The following is a 15,576-nucleotide window of genomic DNA, read 5'->3' as shown; positions in this document are numbered from 1 at the left end:
CTCAAATGTCTATACTTTCATCCAGTTGTATTGAGAGCTCCTGTGCTGACTTTAAATGAGGAATAAGCTACTTCAAAATTCTCAGCAATATCACAAACTCGGCGAGCCACTGTGTTATCACTAAATGGGCAGCATTTCAATTTTTCAGCTGACCTCTCACATGGACTGTACATCCATATCTAATGCTGCAGGGAGAATTAATCTCTCTGCTACCACATGGGGTATTTTCTCTTTAGTCACACGGTAAGCTACAGCGTAAGAGGTTATTATTCAATGTTACGTTTCTGCAAAGGACTTTTGCTTATGTTTTCCATTCTTGTTGCATCCTTTGAAAATACCAAGAGGTTTGTTCTTCAGCTCCCCAGGCTTAGTCTTCAGATGCCTTTACAGTTTTGTGAGTGTTAAACTCTCATTCGCCAGTACTTCCCTGTATATAGCACACATGGGCTTTGCCTTCTGATTCGCACTGACACAATTAACAAAACCATACCTCAAGAAATCACCTTTATACTGCTTTGTTTCTGATTTCAGTTTCTTCTTTCCAGGCTGTTCACTAGAGGCCCTGGTGCTCTATACAGAGCTAACACTAGCACTGCTCTGTCCTGCCCTGGACTCTCCAGTGCAGCTCTCTCCAATAGATTCCGATGTGAGATCCTGGCTAGTAGGTATACTGCCTATATATGTCTCTGGTCGTCTCTTCCTTGTAACAAAACAATCCATCTTTGCAGTCCTCTTGCCTTGCTGGAAAATGAAAGACGCTCGCCTTGTGATTTTGCAGCAAATGTTTCCACGGAGGGTGCATACATAGTGTTTGGTGTCAAGTGTACGCGCAAGGTGCTCACTGTTGCCTCTTATGGTCGGAAGACTGCTGGTTCTTATTTTAAATGCCGTTAGCGGCTGATGGGCGGAGCGAGAAGAAATTCTTCTTTCCGGAATACTCTGACCCTTAGCTCCATCACGCTCCCGAAAACCATCCGCAAACCAACCGCGGGTCACAACCCGGACTTTGAAAAGCCCTGCCTTAGACTCACCACAAAATCTGACTCCAACAGCCTCTCCTTTGATCAATCCTGGACACACACAGCTTTACCCTTACCTACACATAATATGTCGTCAACAGAAATATAAAGATATACACATCATCACACTAATCTCAGGAATAATGAGACTATCGGAATATTGTAATCTGGTTCACCAATGTCTTCCAGGGAAGGAAATCTGCCGTCCTTACCCGGTCTGGCCTACATGTGACTCCAGACCCACAGCCATATAGTTGACTCCTAACTGCCCTCTCACTCGCTGTGCCTGGGTTGCTGACAGCTGGTGGTGGAGATCAGTCCGGCTGGCTTGCTGGGCGCAGAGAGCCATTGGGAAGGTTGGGATCGGTTCAGTAGCAGTCGGGCCGTAGCCCCGGCGGTACGTCACAGGGAGAGGCCAGTGGGAGCTGTGCGGATCGGGGAGTGGAGTCAGCGAAGTGATCGGAGAGCAGCCCAGGCATTTCTCCAAACAACAGTTCCGAGCAAGGAGGCCAACTACAAGGGAATCAGACCAGCTTTTCCTCTTCCCGACTCACATCAGGGACAAAAGAACACAACAGCAGGCTGCAGCGGTATTTTAAAAAAACGTTTTATTTTTTTCCCAAAGTGGCCCCGGAGCGAGGCGACTCTCTGCGAGAACTCCTCGGAATATCCTCCTCCTAGATCTTTTATAACCGTGATTATAGTATGTTCTATAATTATTAATTACTAATGTTCTATATATTTATGCATGGAGCGATTTACCGGGACTGTAAGCAGAACAATACTTTGCACCTTGGTACACGTGACAATAAATCAATCAATCAAGAAATGGCCCAGCAACGCAATGGTTAGCACTGCTGCCTCAAGGCACCGAGGACCCAGGTTCGATCGCGGCCCAAGGTCACTGTCTGTGTGGAGTTTGTATGTCCTCCCCGTGTTTGCGTGGGTTTCGCCCCCACAACCCAAAGATGTGCAGAGTAGGTGGATTGGCCACGCTAAATTGGCCCTTAATTGGGAAAAAAAGGGGTGGGTACTCGAAATTTATTTACAGAATCACAGAAAAATACAGTGCAGTAAAGGCCCTTTGGCCCATCGAGTCTGCACCGACACATGAACGGTGAACGGCACCTGACCTGCCTACCTAATCCCATTTGCCAGCACTTGGCCCATAGCCTTGAATGTTATGATGTGCCAAGTGTTCATCCGGGTATTTTTAAAGGATATGAGGCAACCCGCCTCTACCACCCTCCCAGGCAGCGCGTTCCAGACCGTCACCATCCTCTGGGTAAAGGCGTTTTTCCTCAAATCCCTCTCGAACCTCCCGCCCGTCACCTTGAACTCGTGTCCCCTCGTAACTGACCCCTCAACTAAGGGGAACAGCTGTTAAAAAAAAAAAAAATGGCCTGGCAAGACACAGGTGAAAAAAGCAGGGTGAGACTGCATGGGAGTGTGAAAGCTCAAGAAGGTGGCTCACCATCACTTTCTCATGGGCAATAAGGGTTGGACAATGAGAGCTGGCCTCGCCTGCGATGTTCACATTCCAAGAACAAGATAAGAGAACAACTCAGTCTGCTTCTCAGCCAGCCCCTGGCAACGTTCCCTAACATCAGGAATACATCAGGGAGTCATCCCATAGGACACCCACTGTTTTCCTGGAAACACCCCCCTCCCCTCTCTCCCTCCTATTCCGCCTCCAAGCCTATCAGGGGACTGGGAACACACCACCGCTACTAACTGGCAAACTTTTATTCGTACATTGCACATATGTTACTTCACTCCCCAGCGTCGCCCCTGATAATAAGATAGAATTACACCTGGATGCTCTCCAACAATACCACAGGCATGTTTTATTAATCCACTCTGTGCACATTGGGACAAATTTTGGACAGGTTCAGTCAGTCCCACTGTCAATGGAAGAATAAATTTTTCAACACTTGTTACAATTAAGGAATTTCCAAAATGTAACTCAAAGGTTCACACACACACACACACTGTAAATTCACGGAGAATGGTGACCAATGTGACATTTCTGGGAATTATGAGGCAGGACGAACTCCTGGAATAGTTTGGAAGAGCCAAATCCAAGAATTTATCCGGTCTCAGTGCCTGTCCAGGGAGTTCAGGCTGTAGCACCTGTTATATTTGCTACTGTGCAAAATATCACCATGTGGTTTTATGCACAGGCAGTCTCAGTTTCAACTATTCAAGAATTTTATACTGCAGGTTTATTTTTTTAATTAAATTTTTTTTTTTAAGAGTACCCAATTCACTCTTTCCAATTAAGGGGTAATTTAGCTTAATTTAGCATGGCCAATCCAACTACCCTGCACATCTTTGGGTTGTGGGGGTGAAACCCACGCAGACACGGGGAGAATGTGCAACCCCCACAAGGACAGTGACCCAGAGCCGGGATCGAATTTGGGACCTCGGCACCGTGAGGCCTGCAGATCTATGAAGGGCTTGGGTAGAGTAAACAAGTACCAATTATTTCCACTGGCATGAGGGTCGGTAACCAGAGGACACAGAGCAATTGGCAAAAAAAGCGGAGGGGCAGAAGAGAACTTTTTTTGATGCCGTGAATTGTGATTTCAAACGGTAAATTGGATTAATATTTGAAAAGGTAAAAATGGGGCCAATTTGTATGTCATCTGCAAAGTTCCCAATCATGCCTCCCACATTTAAGTTGTATTAATATATCAAACAAACAGCACGGACTCCAACCCTGTGGAATGCACAAAAATATCCATCAGTCATTGCCTTTCGCTTCCTATCACTGAGCTAATTCTGAATCCATCTTGCCACTTTCCCCTGTATCCCATGGGATCTCACTTTTCTGCTCAGTCTGCCATGTGGGACCTTGTCAAACGCTTTAATAAAATCTATGTAAACAACATCCACTGCACTACCCACATCAATCCTCCTTGTGACTTCCTCAAAACCTTTGATTAAATTAATAAGACACAATCTTCTCCTGACAAAACCACGCTGACTCTCCCCGATCAATCCGTGCCTTTCCCGGTCATGGTTTATCCTGTCTCTCAATTGATCCCAATAATTTACGCACCATCGAACTCAGGCTGATTTATTTATAATTATTTAGGCTGCCCCCTCGCACTGCTTTTCAATAATGGTACAACTTTTGCAGATCTCCAATTCTCTGGGACCTCACCTATATCGAGTGAGGATTGGAAAATGATCCCCACAGCATCTGCTATCTTCTCCCCCCAGCTTCCTTTAACAGACCAGGATACAATCTATCGGACCCTGGTATTATATTCACCTTTAAGGATGCCAGTCCCTCTAGTACTTCCTCTCTCACAATGCTTGTAACATCTAATATTTCACACTTCTCTTTAGCTGGGATGTCTGCACCATCCCTCTCCTTAATGAAGACAGAGACAAAGTACTCATTGAAAACCCTGCCCACATCTTCAGCATTGAGACATAAGGTTCCATGTACATGTCTGAGAGGCCCTACCTTTTCCTTAGCTATTATCTTGCTCTCAATGTGCTGGTAAAATGTTTTATTTGATCTTACCTACCAATATTTTCTCATATCCTCCCTTTGCTTTCCTAATTTATTTCTTTACTTCACCCCTGTATTGGTTTGAGGAATTATTGGACGGGGAGGAAATGTGGAAATCCTTGTGCTTAGTCTGTTTAAATATGAATGGTTGAGGTGTGCCGAATTGTACAATCTTCAAAGACGCAGCAATTCTGAAACGTTCCTGTAGTTCACATTTTCGTTGCAAATATCTTTCCGTCACCTTGCCTACAAAATTACATTGGCTCCTCATTCATCAATGTGTCAATTTAAAAATTCTCATCCTTGTTTTCTACTCACTCCATGGCCTGGTCATACATGGGATAAAGGCATCAATGGTAGGACCAATATTTATTACCGATTCCTAGTTACCAATCAGAAGGTGGGGGTGAGCTGCTTTCTTGAACCGCTGCAGTTTCTGATGTGTAGGTATCTCCATAGTGCTGTTAGGGAGGGAGTTCCAAGATTTTGACCCATTGACAGTGTAGGAACTGTGAAATATTTTCAAGTCAGGATGGTGAGTGATTGGAGGGGAACCTCCAGGTGGTGGGGTTCCCAGGTATCTGCTTCCCTTGTCCGTCTAGGTGGTTGCGGTTGTGAATTAGAAGGTGTTGTCTAAGGAGCCTCAGTGAGTTCCTGAAGTGCATTCTTGTAGGTGGTACATACGCCTGTCACTGTTGGCTCTATCTCAGTAATCTCCTCCAGCCCCGAAACCTTCCAAGATCTCTGTATGCCTCCATTTTGGTTTCTTGAAATTCTCTGATTTCCATCTCTTCATTATTGGTGACTGTGCCTTCAGGTGCCTGGACCTTAATCTATAGAGTTTTCTCCGCACACCTTTCAGCCTCTCCACCTCTCTCTCTCCTCCTTTAAGACACTTGTTAAAACATGCTCCTTTGACTAAGTGTTTTGTCCGTTGTCCGAATATAGAACATAGAACATAGAACAGTACAGCACAGAACAGGCCCTTCTGCCCTCGATGTTGTGCCGAACAATGATCACCCCACTTAAACCCACGTAACCCGTATACCCGTAACCCAACAATCCCCCCATTAACCTTACACTACGGGCAATTTAGCATGGCCAATCCACCTAACCCGCACATCTTTGGACTGTGGGAGGAAACCGGAGCACCCGGAGGAAACCCACGCGCACACGGGGAGGACGTGCAGACTCCACACAGACAGTGACCCAGCCGGGAATCGAACCTGGGACCCTGGAGCTGTGAAGCATTGATGCTAACCACCATGCTACCGTGAGGCCCCTATCTCCCTATGGAGAGCTAATGGTTTCCAAATGTGTCTGATAACACATCTTAGGCTGATGTGCTGGGTTAAAGGCTCTACTGTGAGGAACGTGGAACTTTGTAAGAAGGATATGTTTTGATCCTTTTTAAAAATAAATTTAGATTACCTAATCATTTTTTCTAATTAAGAGGCAATTTAGCGTGGCCAATCCACCTACTCTGCACATTTTTGGGTTGTGGGGGAGAAACACACGCAAACAGGGGGAGAATGTGCAAACACCACACGGACAGTGACCCAGGATTGAACCTGGGACCTCAGCGCCGTGAGGCAGCTGTGCTAACCACTAAGCCACCGTGCTGCCCTTGTTTTGATCCCTTTTTGATTTCAAGTAAAGCTGCAAGTCCAGGTGTGGGGATGATAATCATGCTGACGTCTACCCAGAGGCAGGTTCATGTGATTTGGTTACCATGGGAACAGATAGGGTTACCCCTATCTCTGGATCTGTAAAGACTTAATTACCTGCAAATACTCGCATTCTAAGCATTGTCTTGCATCTTTGACTTTGTCTATATATATATTTCTGGAACCTACCTCTTCATTCACCTGAGGAAGGAGCTGTGCTCCGAAAGCTAGTGTTTGAAACAAACTTGCTGAACTTTAACCTGGTGTTGTAAGACTTCTTACTGTGCTCACTCCAGTCAAACGCCGGCATCTCCACATCATGGTCCAGATATAATCCTGTATGTGTACAATGAGTGGTCCCAACTGTTTTAACATTTGGGAACATATGAGAAGCAGCAATACCTGGATGGATTTTAATGGCTGCTGTTAGTGGACAGGTTCATTCATTGTCCCAGCGTGTCGTTACAGGAGGCGTGAACTCTTGGAACCCACAGGAAAAAAAGTCAATGCTCGCCGGATTTCACCGTCTCCCACTTTCTCTCTCTCTCTCTCTCTCAGAGGAATCTGTCAATCAGGCTTTTGAGGGGTGGTTCTCGAGCCTTTGATTGGCCAGGGCTGGGTAGTGGAGGCGGGTGGAGGGTGTATTCAGGGGAGCAGTTTGAGGCTGGGTGGGTGGTGAGTTGTGTGTGTGTGTGTCTGACACTCCTGGAGCAGGGTGGAGACAAGAGGAGAGTGAAAGATTCAGCAGGTCCTGGCTACAGCTCCATACACAGGGAGGGAGAGCAGAGAGAGCTGTCACTTCTGGTTTGGGAGAAGACCACACATTTTTCAAAAATTGTTCAATTTCTAAGAAAGCATTTGACTCCAGTATCAATGCTTCCCGCTTCACAAAGGTAAGCAGTTCCCCCAACTGTTTCTGCTAACGATATAAACATATCTGTGTTTTAAAAAATCATAAACAATAGATATCCTATCAGGAATTGTGTCGTTAAAGTTACGCTTTCCCAAAGTTGTTCAAGAAAGTTATTACTTGGGGGTCGCACTTTGCTAATTAGGATGTGGGGCCAACAGTAAACTGCAGGAATCTCTCAGGGACAATTTGTTTAGTGCATCTGTGAACTTCAAGGTGGTTGTAAGTGTTGAACTTTAAAAAACAGCCCACCCATCAAAGCCAGGAACGGGATGACTGGAGGGGTTTTAATCACCCCCTTTGTACAGGAAGGTTGTGGCGACAGCTGTTGCTTTTTGGACACACATCTGTTTGTTTCTAGAGACATGTGTTAATGTGTTTCCCTGGATACCTGCAGAGTCCTGCTCCTTCCCCGGACCCACTGCTGCAGTCCAAAGATTCAACCTGGAATCGTTTTTGTTCACCTCCCAAACTGGACTGAGCAGAAGAAACAGATTGCCCGCGATTCTCCCAGTCTCCGTCTTTGTATTACCGTGAATATTCTCCAGGGACTGTGATCACAAAACAGAGACAGACAAATCCGCATGCTTTTCTGACAGAGCTCACCCCAGTCTGCTCACACCCGGAGTGTGTTCACAGGAGGAGGGTGTCCTCGATTGGCCTTTCTGTGGGAGACAAAAGATTGGCCGAGTCCAGGGACTGTGATCAATCCCAGGGACTGTGATCAATCCCAGGGACAGAGCGTGGGTTTAGTTACACAGGAGAGGGAACCCCAGTTACACTGGAGAGAGGGCCCCAGTTACACTGGAGAGGGAGCCCCAGTTACACTGGAGAGAGGGCCCCAGTTACGCTGGAGAGGGAGCCCCAGTTACACTGGAGAGGGAACCCCAGTTACAGTGGAGGGGGAACCCCAGTTAGACTGGAGAGGGAGCCCCAGTTACACTGGAGAGGGAACCCCAGTTACAGTGGAGGGGGAACCCCAGTTACACTGGAGAGGGAACCCCAGTTACACTGGAGAGGGAACCCCAGTTACACTGGAGAGGGAACCCCAGTGACACTGGGGAGGGAACCTCAGTTACACTGGAGAGGGAACCCCAGTTACACTGGAGAGAGGGCCCCAGTTACACTGGAGAGGGAGCCCCAGTTACACTGGAGAGGGAACCCCAGTTACACTGGAGAGATGGCCCCAGTTACACTGGAGAGGGAGCCCCAGTTACACTGGAGAGGGAACCCCAGTTACACTGGAGAGGGAACCCCAGTTACAGTGGAGAGATGGCCCCAGTTACACTGGAGAGGGAGCCCCAGTTACACTGGAGAGATGGCCCCAGTTACACTGGAGAGGGAGCCCCAGTTACACTGGAGAGCGAACCCCAGTTACACTGGAGTGGGAACCCCAGTTACAATGGAGAGGGAGCCCCAGTTGCACTGGAGAGGGAACCCCAGTTACACTGGAGAGGGAACCCCAGTTACACTAGAGAATGAACCCCAGTTACACTGGAGAGGGAACCCCAGTTACACTGGAGAGGGAACCTCAGTTACACTGGAGAGGGAACCTCAGTTACACTGGAGAGGGAACCCCAGTGACACTGGAGAGGGAGCCCCAGTTGCACTGGAGAGGGAACCCCAGTTGCACTGGAGAGGGAACCCCAGTTACACTGGAGAGTGAGCCCCAGTTACACTGGAGAGGGAACCCCAGTTACACTGGAGAGTGAGCCCCAGTTACACTGGAGAGGGAGCCCCAGTTACACTGGAGAAATGGCCCCAGTTACACTGGAGAGATGGCCCCAGTTACACTGGAGAGGGAAGCCCAGTTACACTGGAGAAATGGCCCCAGTTACACTGGAGAAATGGCCCCAGTTACACTGGAGAGATGGCCCCAGTTACACTGGAGAGTGAGCGCCAGTTACACTGGAGAGATGGCCCCAGTTACACTGGAGAGGGAACCCCAGTTACACTGGAGAGTGAGCCCCAGTTACACTGGAGAGATGGCCCCAGTTACACTGGAGAGGGAGCCCCAGTTACACTGGAGAGGGAACCCCAGTTACACAGGAGAGGGAACCCCAGTTACACTGGAGAGATGGCCCCAGTTACACTGGAGAGGGAACCCCAGTTACACTGGAGAGGGAACCCCAGTTACACTGGAGAGATGGCCCCAGTTACACTGGAGAGGGAACCCCAGTTACACTGGAGAGGGAACCCCAGTGACACTGGAGCGGGAACCCCAGTTACACTGGAGAGATGGCCCCAGTTACACTGGAGAGAGGGCCCCAGTTACACTGGAGAGAGGGCCCCAGTTACACTGGAGAGGGAACCCCAGTGACACTGGAGCGGGAACCCCAGTTACACTGGAGAGATGGCCCCAGTTACACTGGAGAGAGGGCCCCAGTTACACTGGAGAGAGGGCCCCAGTTACACTGGAGAGGGAGCCCCAGTTACACTGGAGAGGGAACCCCAGTTACACTGGAGAGATGGCCCCAGTTACACTGGAGAGAGGGCCCCAGTTACACTGGAGAGGGAGCCCCAGTTACACTGGAGAGGGAACCCCAGTTACACTGGAGAGGGAACCCCAGTTACAGTGGAGAGATGGCCCCAGTTACACTGGAGAGGGAGCCCCAGTTACACTGGAGAGATGGCCCCAGTTACACTGGAGAGGGAGCCCCAGTTACACTGGAGAGCGAACTCCAGTTACACTGGAGTGGGAACCCCAGTTACACTGGAGAGGGAGCCCCAGTTACACTGGAGAGGGAGCCCAGTTACACTGGAGAGGGAACCCCAGTTACACTTGTGAGGGAACCCGAGTTACACTGGAGAGGGAGCCCCAGTTACACTGGAGAGATGGCCCCAGTTACACTGGAGAGGGAGCCCCAGTTACACTGGAGAGCGAACTCCAGTTACACTGGAGTGGGAACCCCAGTTACACTGGAGAGGGAGCCCCAGTTACACTGGAGAGGGAGCCCAGTTACACTGGAGAGGGAACCCCAGTTACACTGGAGAGATGGCCCCAGTTACACTGGAGAGAGGGCCCCAGTTACACTGGAGAGGGAGCCCGAGTTACACTGGAGAGGGAACCCCAGTTACACTGGAGAGGGAACCCCAGTTACACTGGAGAGAGGGCCCCAGTTACACTGGAGAGGGAGCCCCAGTTACACTGGAGAGGGAACCCCAGTTACACTGGAGAGCGAACCCCAGTTACACTGGAGAGCGAACCCCAGTTACACTGGAGTGGGAACCCCAGTTACACTGGAGAGGGAGCCCAGTTACACTGGAGAGATGGCCCCAGTTACACTGGAGAGGGAACCCCAGTTACACTGGAGAGTGAGCCCCAGTTACACTGGAGAGATGGCCCCAGTTACACTGGAGAGGGAACCCCAGTTACACTGGAGAGTGAGCCCCAGTTACACTGGAGAGATGGCCCCAGTTACACTGGAGAGTGAGCGCCAGTTAACCTGGAGAGGGAACCCCAGTTACACTGGAGAGGGAACCCCAGTTACACTGGAGAGTGAGCCCCAGTTACACTGGAGAGATGGCCCCAGTTACACTGGAGAGATGGCCCCAGTTACACTGGAGAGTGAGCGCCAGTTAACCTGGAGAGGGGCCCAGTTAGACTGGAGATGCAGCCCCAGTTGCACTGGAGTGGAGGGCCCAGTTACACTGGAGAGAAGGCCCAGTTGCAATGGAGAGGGGGCCCAGTTACACTGGAGAGGGATCCCCAGTTACACTGGAGAGGGAACCCCAGTTACACTGGAGAGATGGCCCCAGTTGCACTGGAGAGTGGGCCCCAGTTACAGTGGAGCGGAGCTCCAATTACACTGGAGGTGGTGTCCCAGTTGCACTGGAGGAGGGGGGCCCAGTTGCATTGGAGAGGGGGCCCCAGTTGCACTGGAGGAGGGGGGCCCCAGTTGCACTGGAGATGGAGCCCCAGTTGCACCGGAGGAGGGGGCCCCAGTTGCATTGGTGAGCGGGCCCAGTTGCACTGGAGGAGGGGGCCCCAGTTGCACTGGAGTAGGGGACCCCAGTTGCATTGGAGAGGGTGCCCCAGTTGCACTGGAGATGGAGCCCCAGTTGCACTGGAGGAGGGGGGCCCCAGTTGCATTGGAGAGGGTGTCCCAGTTGCACTAGAGTGTGACCATGTGTGACCCGGTGAGCTGAGGTAGTTTTGTTTCAATTCACTAGTTGACGGTGCAAATCCTGCTGGTTTTCAACACCATTGATTTAAATTTGAGTTAGAGAGTTTGCACTATCCTCTATAAGGGAGGAATTGGAAATCTGTAGATAGGAATAACTTGTGTCTCCCATGCCCACAATGAATACTCAGCTACCTACAGAATTCCCAGTTAAACTTTGTCCTGTGCCTGTCTCGCGTGTCAACCCCATTTTGAAAGACTGGAAACAGGTTTATTTAGAAAGAGAATAGATAGAAATGGCAAAATCTTGAGTAAGAATGAATCAATCTTCCAATAGCAAAACATGCCTGTTTTGTATCAGTTGAAGGGTTTGATGGATAAAGGGCGAATACTATGGGATCAATGTTATAAAGCACGAAGAGGTACTGGAACTATGGAACAGCTCGACAGGTCTCGCTTAGTGTGGGGTTGGAAGTAAGGTTGTTTCAATCTTCTGGAGTTTTGCCGCATTCTCTTGTGGGTGGCAAGGGAGACATTTTGCAGACTTCCCCTTTTTGGCAATTTACCAACCTGGAAGATTTGAGTAGGTTTGGTACAGTTCATGTCACCTTCCAGTTGTCTTTTCCTTTTCAACTGAAAGTGACATTCTTTTTGGGTGTTGGGGGGGTGTAATATTAGTTTAAACGTTATGTTTTAAAAACAAAAACTTGCATTTATATGGCGCCTTTAACATCGTATTGCATTCCAAGGTGCTTCAAGGTGGAGTGGAATCAAACAAAATTTGACACTGAACCAGAAATGGGCAGGTGACGCAAAACTTTAATCGAAGAGGAGAAGACAGAGGTGGAGAGGCTTAAGGAGGGAATCTGTAGCTGAAGCAACATAAATTTGGGATGATCAAGAGAGCCGGATTAGAGGAAAGCAGAGATTTTGGAGGGTGGGCCGCAGAGATAGGAAAGGGGAGAGCATTGGAGGCAGCTGAACAGAACAATGAGAATTTAAAATTTGACAGAATGTTGCGAATTACCATAAGTGAAATAAAAGCCACATCTGAGTCAATAGGTAGATAAGAAGCTAATGGACTAACTTTAATGTTGTTTCATTATAGACAATAGAAATTGTAGCTTCATTGTGATTGATACAGACCTCACTGCTGGAAAGTATTTGATCTCTTTCTGACTGTGAATGGTCAGGAAAAAGATTAAATTTTAGATGCCTAATAAGACACGAGACTTTGAACAAGAGTTGCGGCTCCCAGGAAGAGTTGACTCGAAAGACAAAGGTTCAGAAGTTCACCTGTTTAAGTGAAATTCCCGGCTGGGTCACTGTCTGTGTGGAGTCTGCACGTCCTCCCCCTGTGTGCGTGGGTTTCCTCCGGGTGCTCCGGTTTCCTCCCACAGTCCAAAGATGTGCGGGTTAGGTGGATTGGCCATGCTAAATTGCCCCTAGTGTCCTAATAAAAGTAAGGTTAAGGGGGGGGGGGGTTGTTGGGTTACAGGTATAGGGTGGGTTTGAGTAGGGTGATCATGGCTCGGCACAACATTGAGGGCCAAAGGGCCTGTTCTGTGCTGTACTGTTCTATGTTCTATGAAACAAGACGATCCTCTGAAGTGTGGTATTATGGCATCTTCGTAATTTTCCTATTATCCAGTGAAGTAAGTTTGTACAGATTGAACAAATTCAATGTCATTGTAACTACTTTGTTGTATATTCACCATACTGTACATTGATCTTATTGTAGAGTAATTCAGTTTTAATGATTCAAAGCCATTGTCTCCATATCTAATATTAGCTCAGTTGATCAAGTAAAGGGATTAAACAATTCCACGTGTAAAAGACACAGGTATTAGAGTTTGGGTCTCTGGGTGCACCATTGTTAATGTACTAACGTGAATCATTGTCTAGAAAAATCAAAATGCTCAAAATTCGTAAAAGGGAAAATGAACACTTTGGAATATATCTACATACCAACTGAACTTGTAAACCAAAGTAGAACAAGTATATAGTCAATGGAGGGAAAGGGCTTGATAGGCCAAATGGCCTTTTTCATTTCATAATATCTTAACCCTGCTTCTATATGGTCTGGCCCATTCTGATCTCTGCAACCCCTTTCAGTTTTACAATTCTCTGAAGTCTCTGCCATTTTCCACTTTTGGCCACTATACCCCAATACTAATTGCTCCAGGTTGGTGGTCGCGCCTTTAGCTACCTGGTCTCTGAACTCTAGAACTCCCTCCCTAAACCTCCCCATCTCTCTCCTTTAAATTCCAGCTCATTATCTACTCCTTGACCAAGCTTTTGAGCATCTATCCTAATATCTCCTAATATCCTGATATCTATCCTAATATCTCTTTTTGAAATTTGATTTAATGTGTGATGTTTTACTGTATTAAAGGTGCTATATAAATGCAGGTTGTTGTAGCTGCCTTATCATTAATCTTTCTGTTCAATAAACGCACTCCTGTTCGCAACTGAAGTTCCCATAATGACCAGGGGAGGAGCTCAAGGCACAATGAATTCACCCCTCAGGTCAGACCTGAGTTTGGAATAGAAAAGATTCAGTTTATGGCATAAAGGTTGAGCTACAAATCTCGAGTTGCTCGTGCTTCCTGACGATGGCATATTATTAATGATTTAATTTCTCTACTTCTTGGTTCAAGTTCTCAAATGTGATGATGTGCTGTCTTTACGTTTCGAAGAGAAGGTGCTATGACTTTGCTAGTCGTAATCAGTGCTTAAGAAATACTGCTGCTTGTGTTGATTTTACAGGATTGCTCAGTGAACCCAGCCACAGGCAAGACTTAAATATGCCGGTCCTTGGGCCCAGATTAGGGACATGCGTCCTCCTGACCTTTGTAGCAGTGACAGTCCATTTCATCGGCAAGGCACAGGGTCAAGGTAATTGCTAGCAAGATAAAATTAATGTCTTAAGAAATCCTCTGATGTGCAGATGTGGGCAAACCACTTGCTATGACTTTAAGTTCTTTTGTGATACATTGTACATGTTAATTCTGACTTGCTGTGATTGTGGCTTCGAAAGTTATTCAATGTATCAGTGAAACAGAAGATGTGAAATACTTTTTGCAATATACGTTAATACATTAACAATCTCAGGTTGCAATTGATATTTTTTGTGATTATTTCCAATATGTATAGCATGATTTAACCCATTGTCTGAATGGAAAATGGGGATAATTGTACAATTTTTAAACATTCCTGTAAAGCTGCTGTACCTCTCTTCCATTGTGTTTTTATTCTCACTGGCACGTAAACTACAGCAGCCAATATTATTTTGATGTTCATGCACACAGGAATTGTGTACAAACTCATGCCACATTATTTTTCATATCAGGATAGCCTAACGGGTATTTTCAGCACCCAGCTTTGGTACTTGCCCCAGACCTGAGCATCTGTCAGCACTTCATAAAACCTTGGCTCCGCTTAGACTTGGAGTTGTAGGCACAGGTTTTTCACTGGGTCTGTAACTTGTAATGCAAGGCTGCAACTAGATCCTGACGTCACCGGAATGAAAAGGTCGGGTTGGGACCTGCTTTTAAACTTAGTGCAATAACTCTGCTGCTTCTGTGCAGTGGAATTGAGAGAAATGATCAGCGGCGACCATATTGAATGGTGGAGAAGATTCATGTGGGCTGTATGGCCTACCCCTGCTCCTGTTTCTTACGTTCTAATGTGCAAAGTGAATCTGTTTCGTGTTGCTGCTAGTGTTGTAGTGTGAATACCACTTAGCCTCTTGAATGCATTGGCAAGGGGCATCTTAACAAAGATGTTGAAAAAAGCCCAGTGAAAATAAAGCCCTAATATCCCTGGTATGATAGCACAGTTACAAAGTAATATTCAATATTTATATGAGTCATAGAATCATAGAATTTACAGTGCAGAAGGAGGCCATTTGGCCCATCGAGTCTAAGCCAGGCCTTGTAAAGAGCACCCTACTTATGCCCACATCTCTACCCTATCGACGTAAACTCACCTATTCTTTTTGGACACTAAGAGCAATTTATCATGGCCAATCCAGCTAACCTGCACATCTTTGGACTATGGGAGGAAATTGAAGCACCCGGAGGAAACCCACGCAGACACTGGGAGAATGTGTAGACTCTGCACAGACAGTGGCCCAAGCCTGGAATCGAACCCGGGTCCCTGGAGCTGCGAAGCAGCAGTGCCAACCACTGTGCTATTGTGCTGCCCCGGTTCAATTTGTTTGGTCAAATTGTTAAAAGAACCTATGTTAATAATCATGCTTTCGAGTTGCGAATGGGCTACACGTGTTGTAAATAGCCCATTGTCCCTGTGCCAGATTTCTGAAAGA

The 15,576-nt window shown here is 47.4% G+C and overlaps 1 protein-coding gene across 1 annotated transcript in view; it reads left to right on the top strand.

Moving 5' to 3' along the window:
• The first annotated feature begins 6,880 nt into the window (after positions 1–6,880).
• col14a1a (collagen, type XIV, alpha 1a) overlaps positions 6,881–15,576 on the top strand; it is a 227,908-nt gene continuing 219,212 nt past the window's right edge. Inside the window, exons 1-2 of the mRNA XM_038810331.1 lie at positions 6,881–7,105; positions 14,016–14,144. Coding sequence (XP_038666259.1) covers positions 14,054–14,144 — 91 coding nt within the window. The 5' untranslated portion in view covers positions 6,881–7,105; positions 14,016–14,053. The remainder of the gene's footprint in view (positions 7,106–14,015; positions 14,145–15,576) is intronic.

This window comes from Scyliorhinus canicula, chromosome 10 (assembly GCF_902713615.1).
Source record: "Scyliorhinus canicula chromosome 10, sScyCan1.1, whole genome shotgun sequence".
Classification (NCBI taxonomy): Eukaryota; Metazoa; Chordata; class Chondrichthyes; order Carcharhiniformes; family Scyliorhinidae; genus Scyliorhinus; species Scyliorhinus canicula.
The sequence above is the reverse complement of the archived record's forward strand: the minus strand, read 5'-3'. Positions and strand labels throughout refer to the sequence as shown.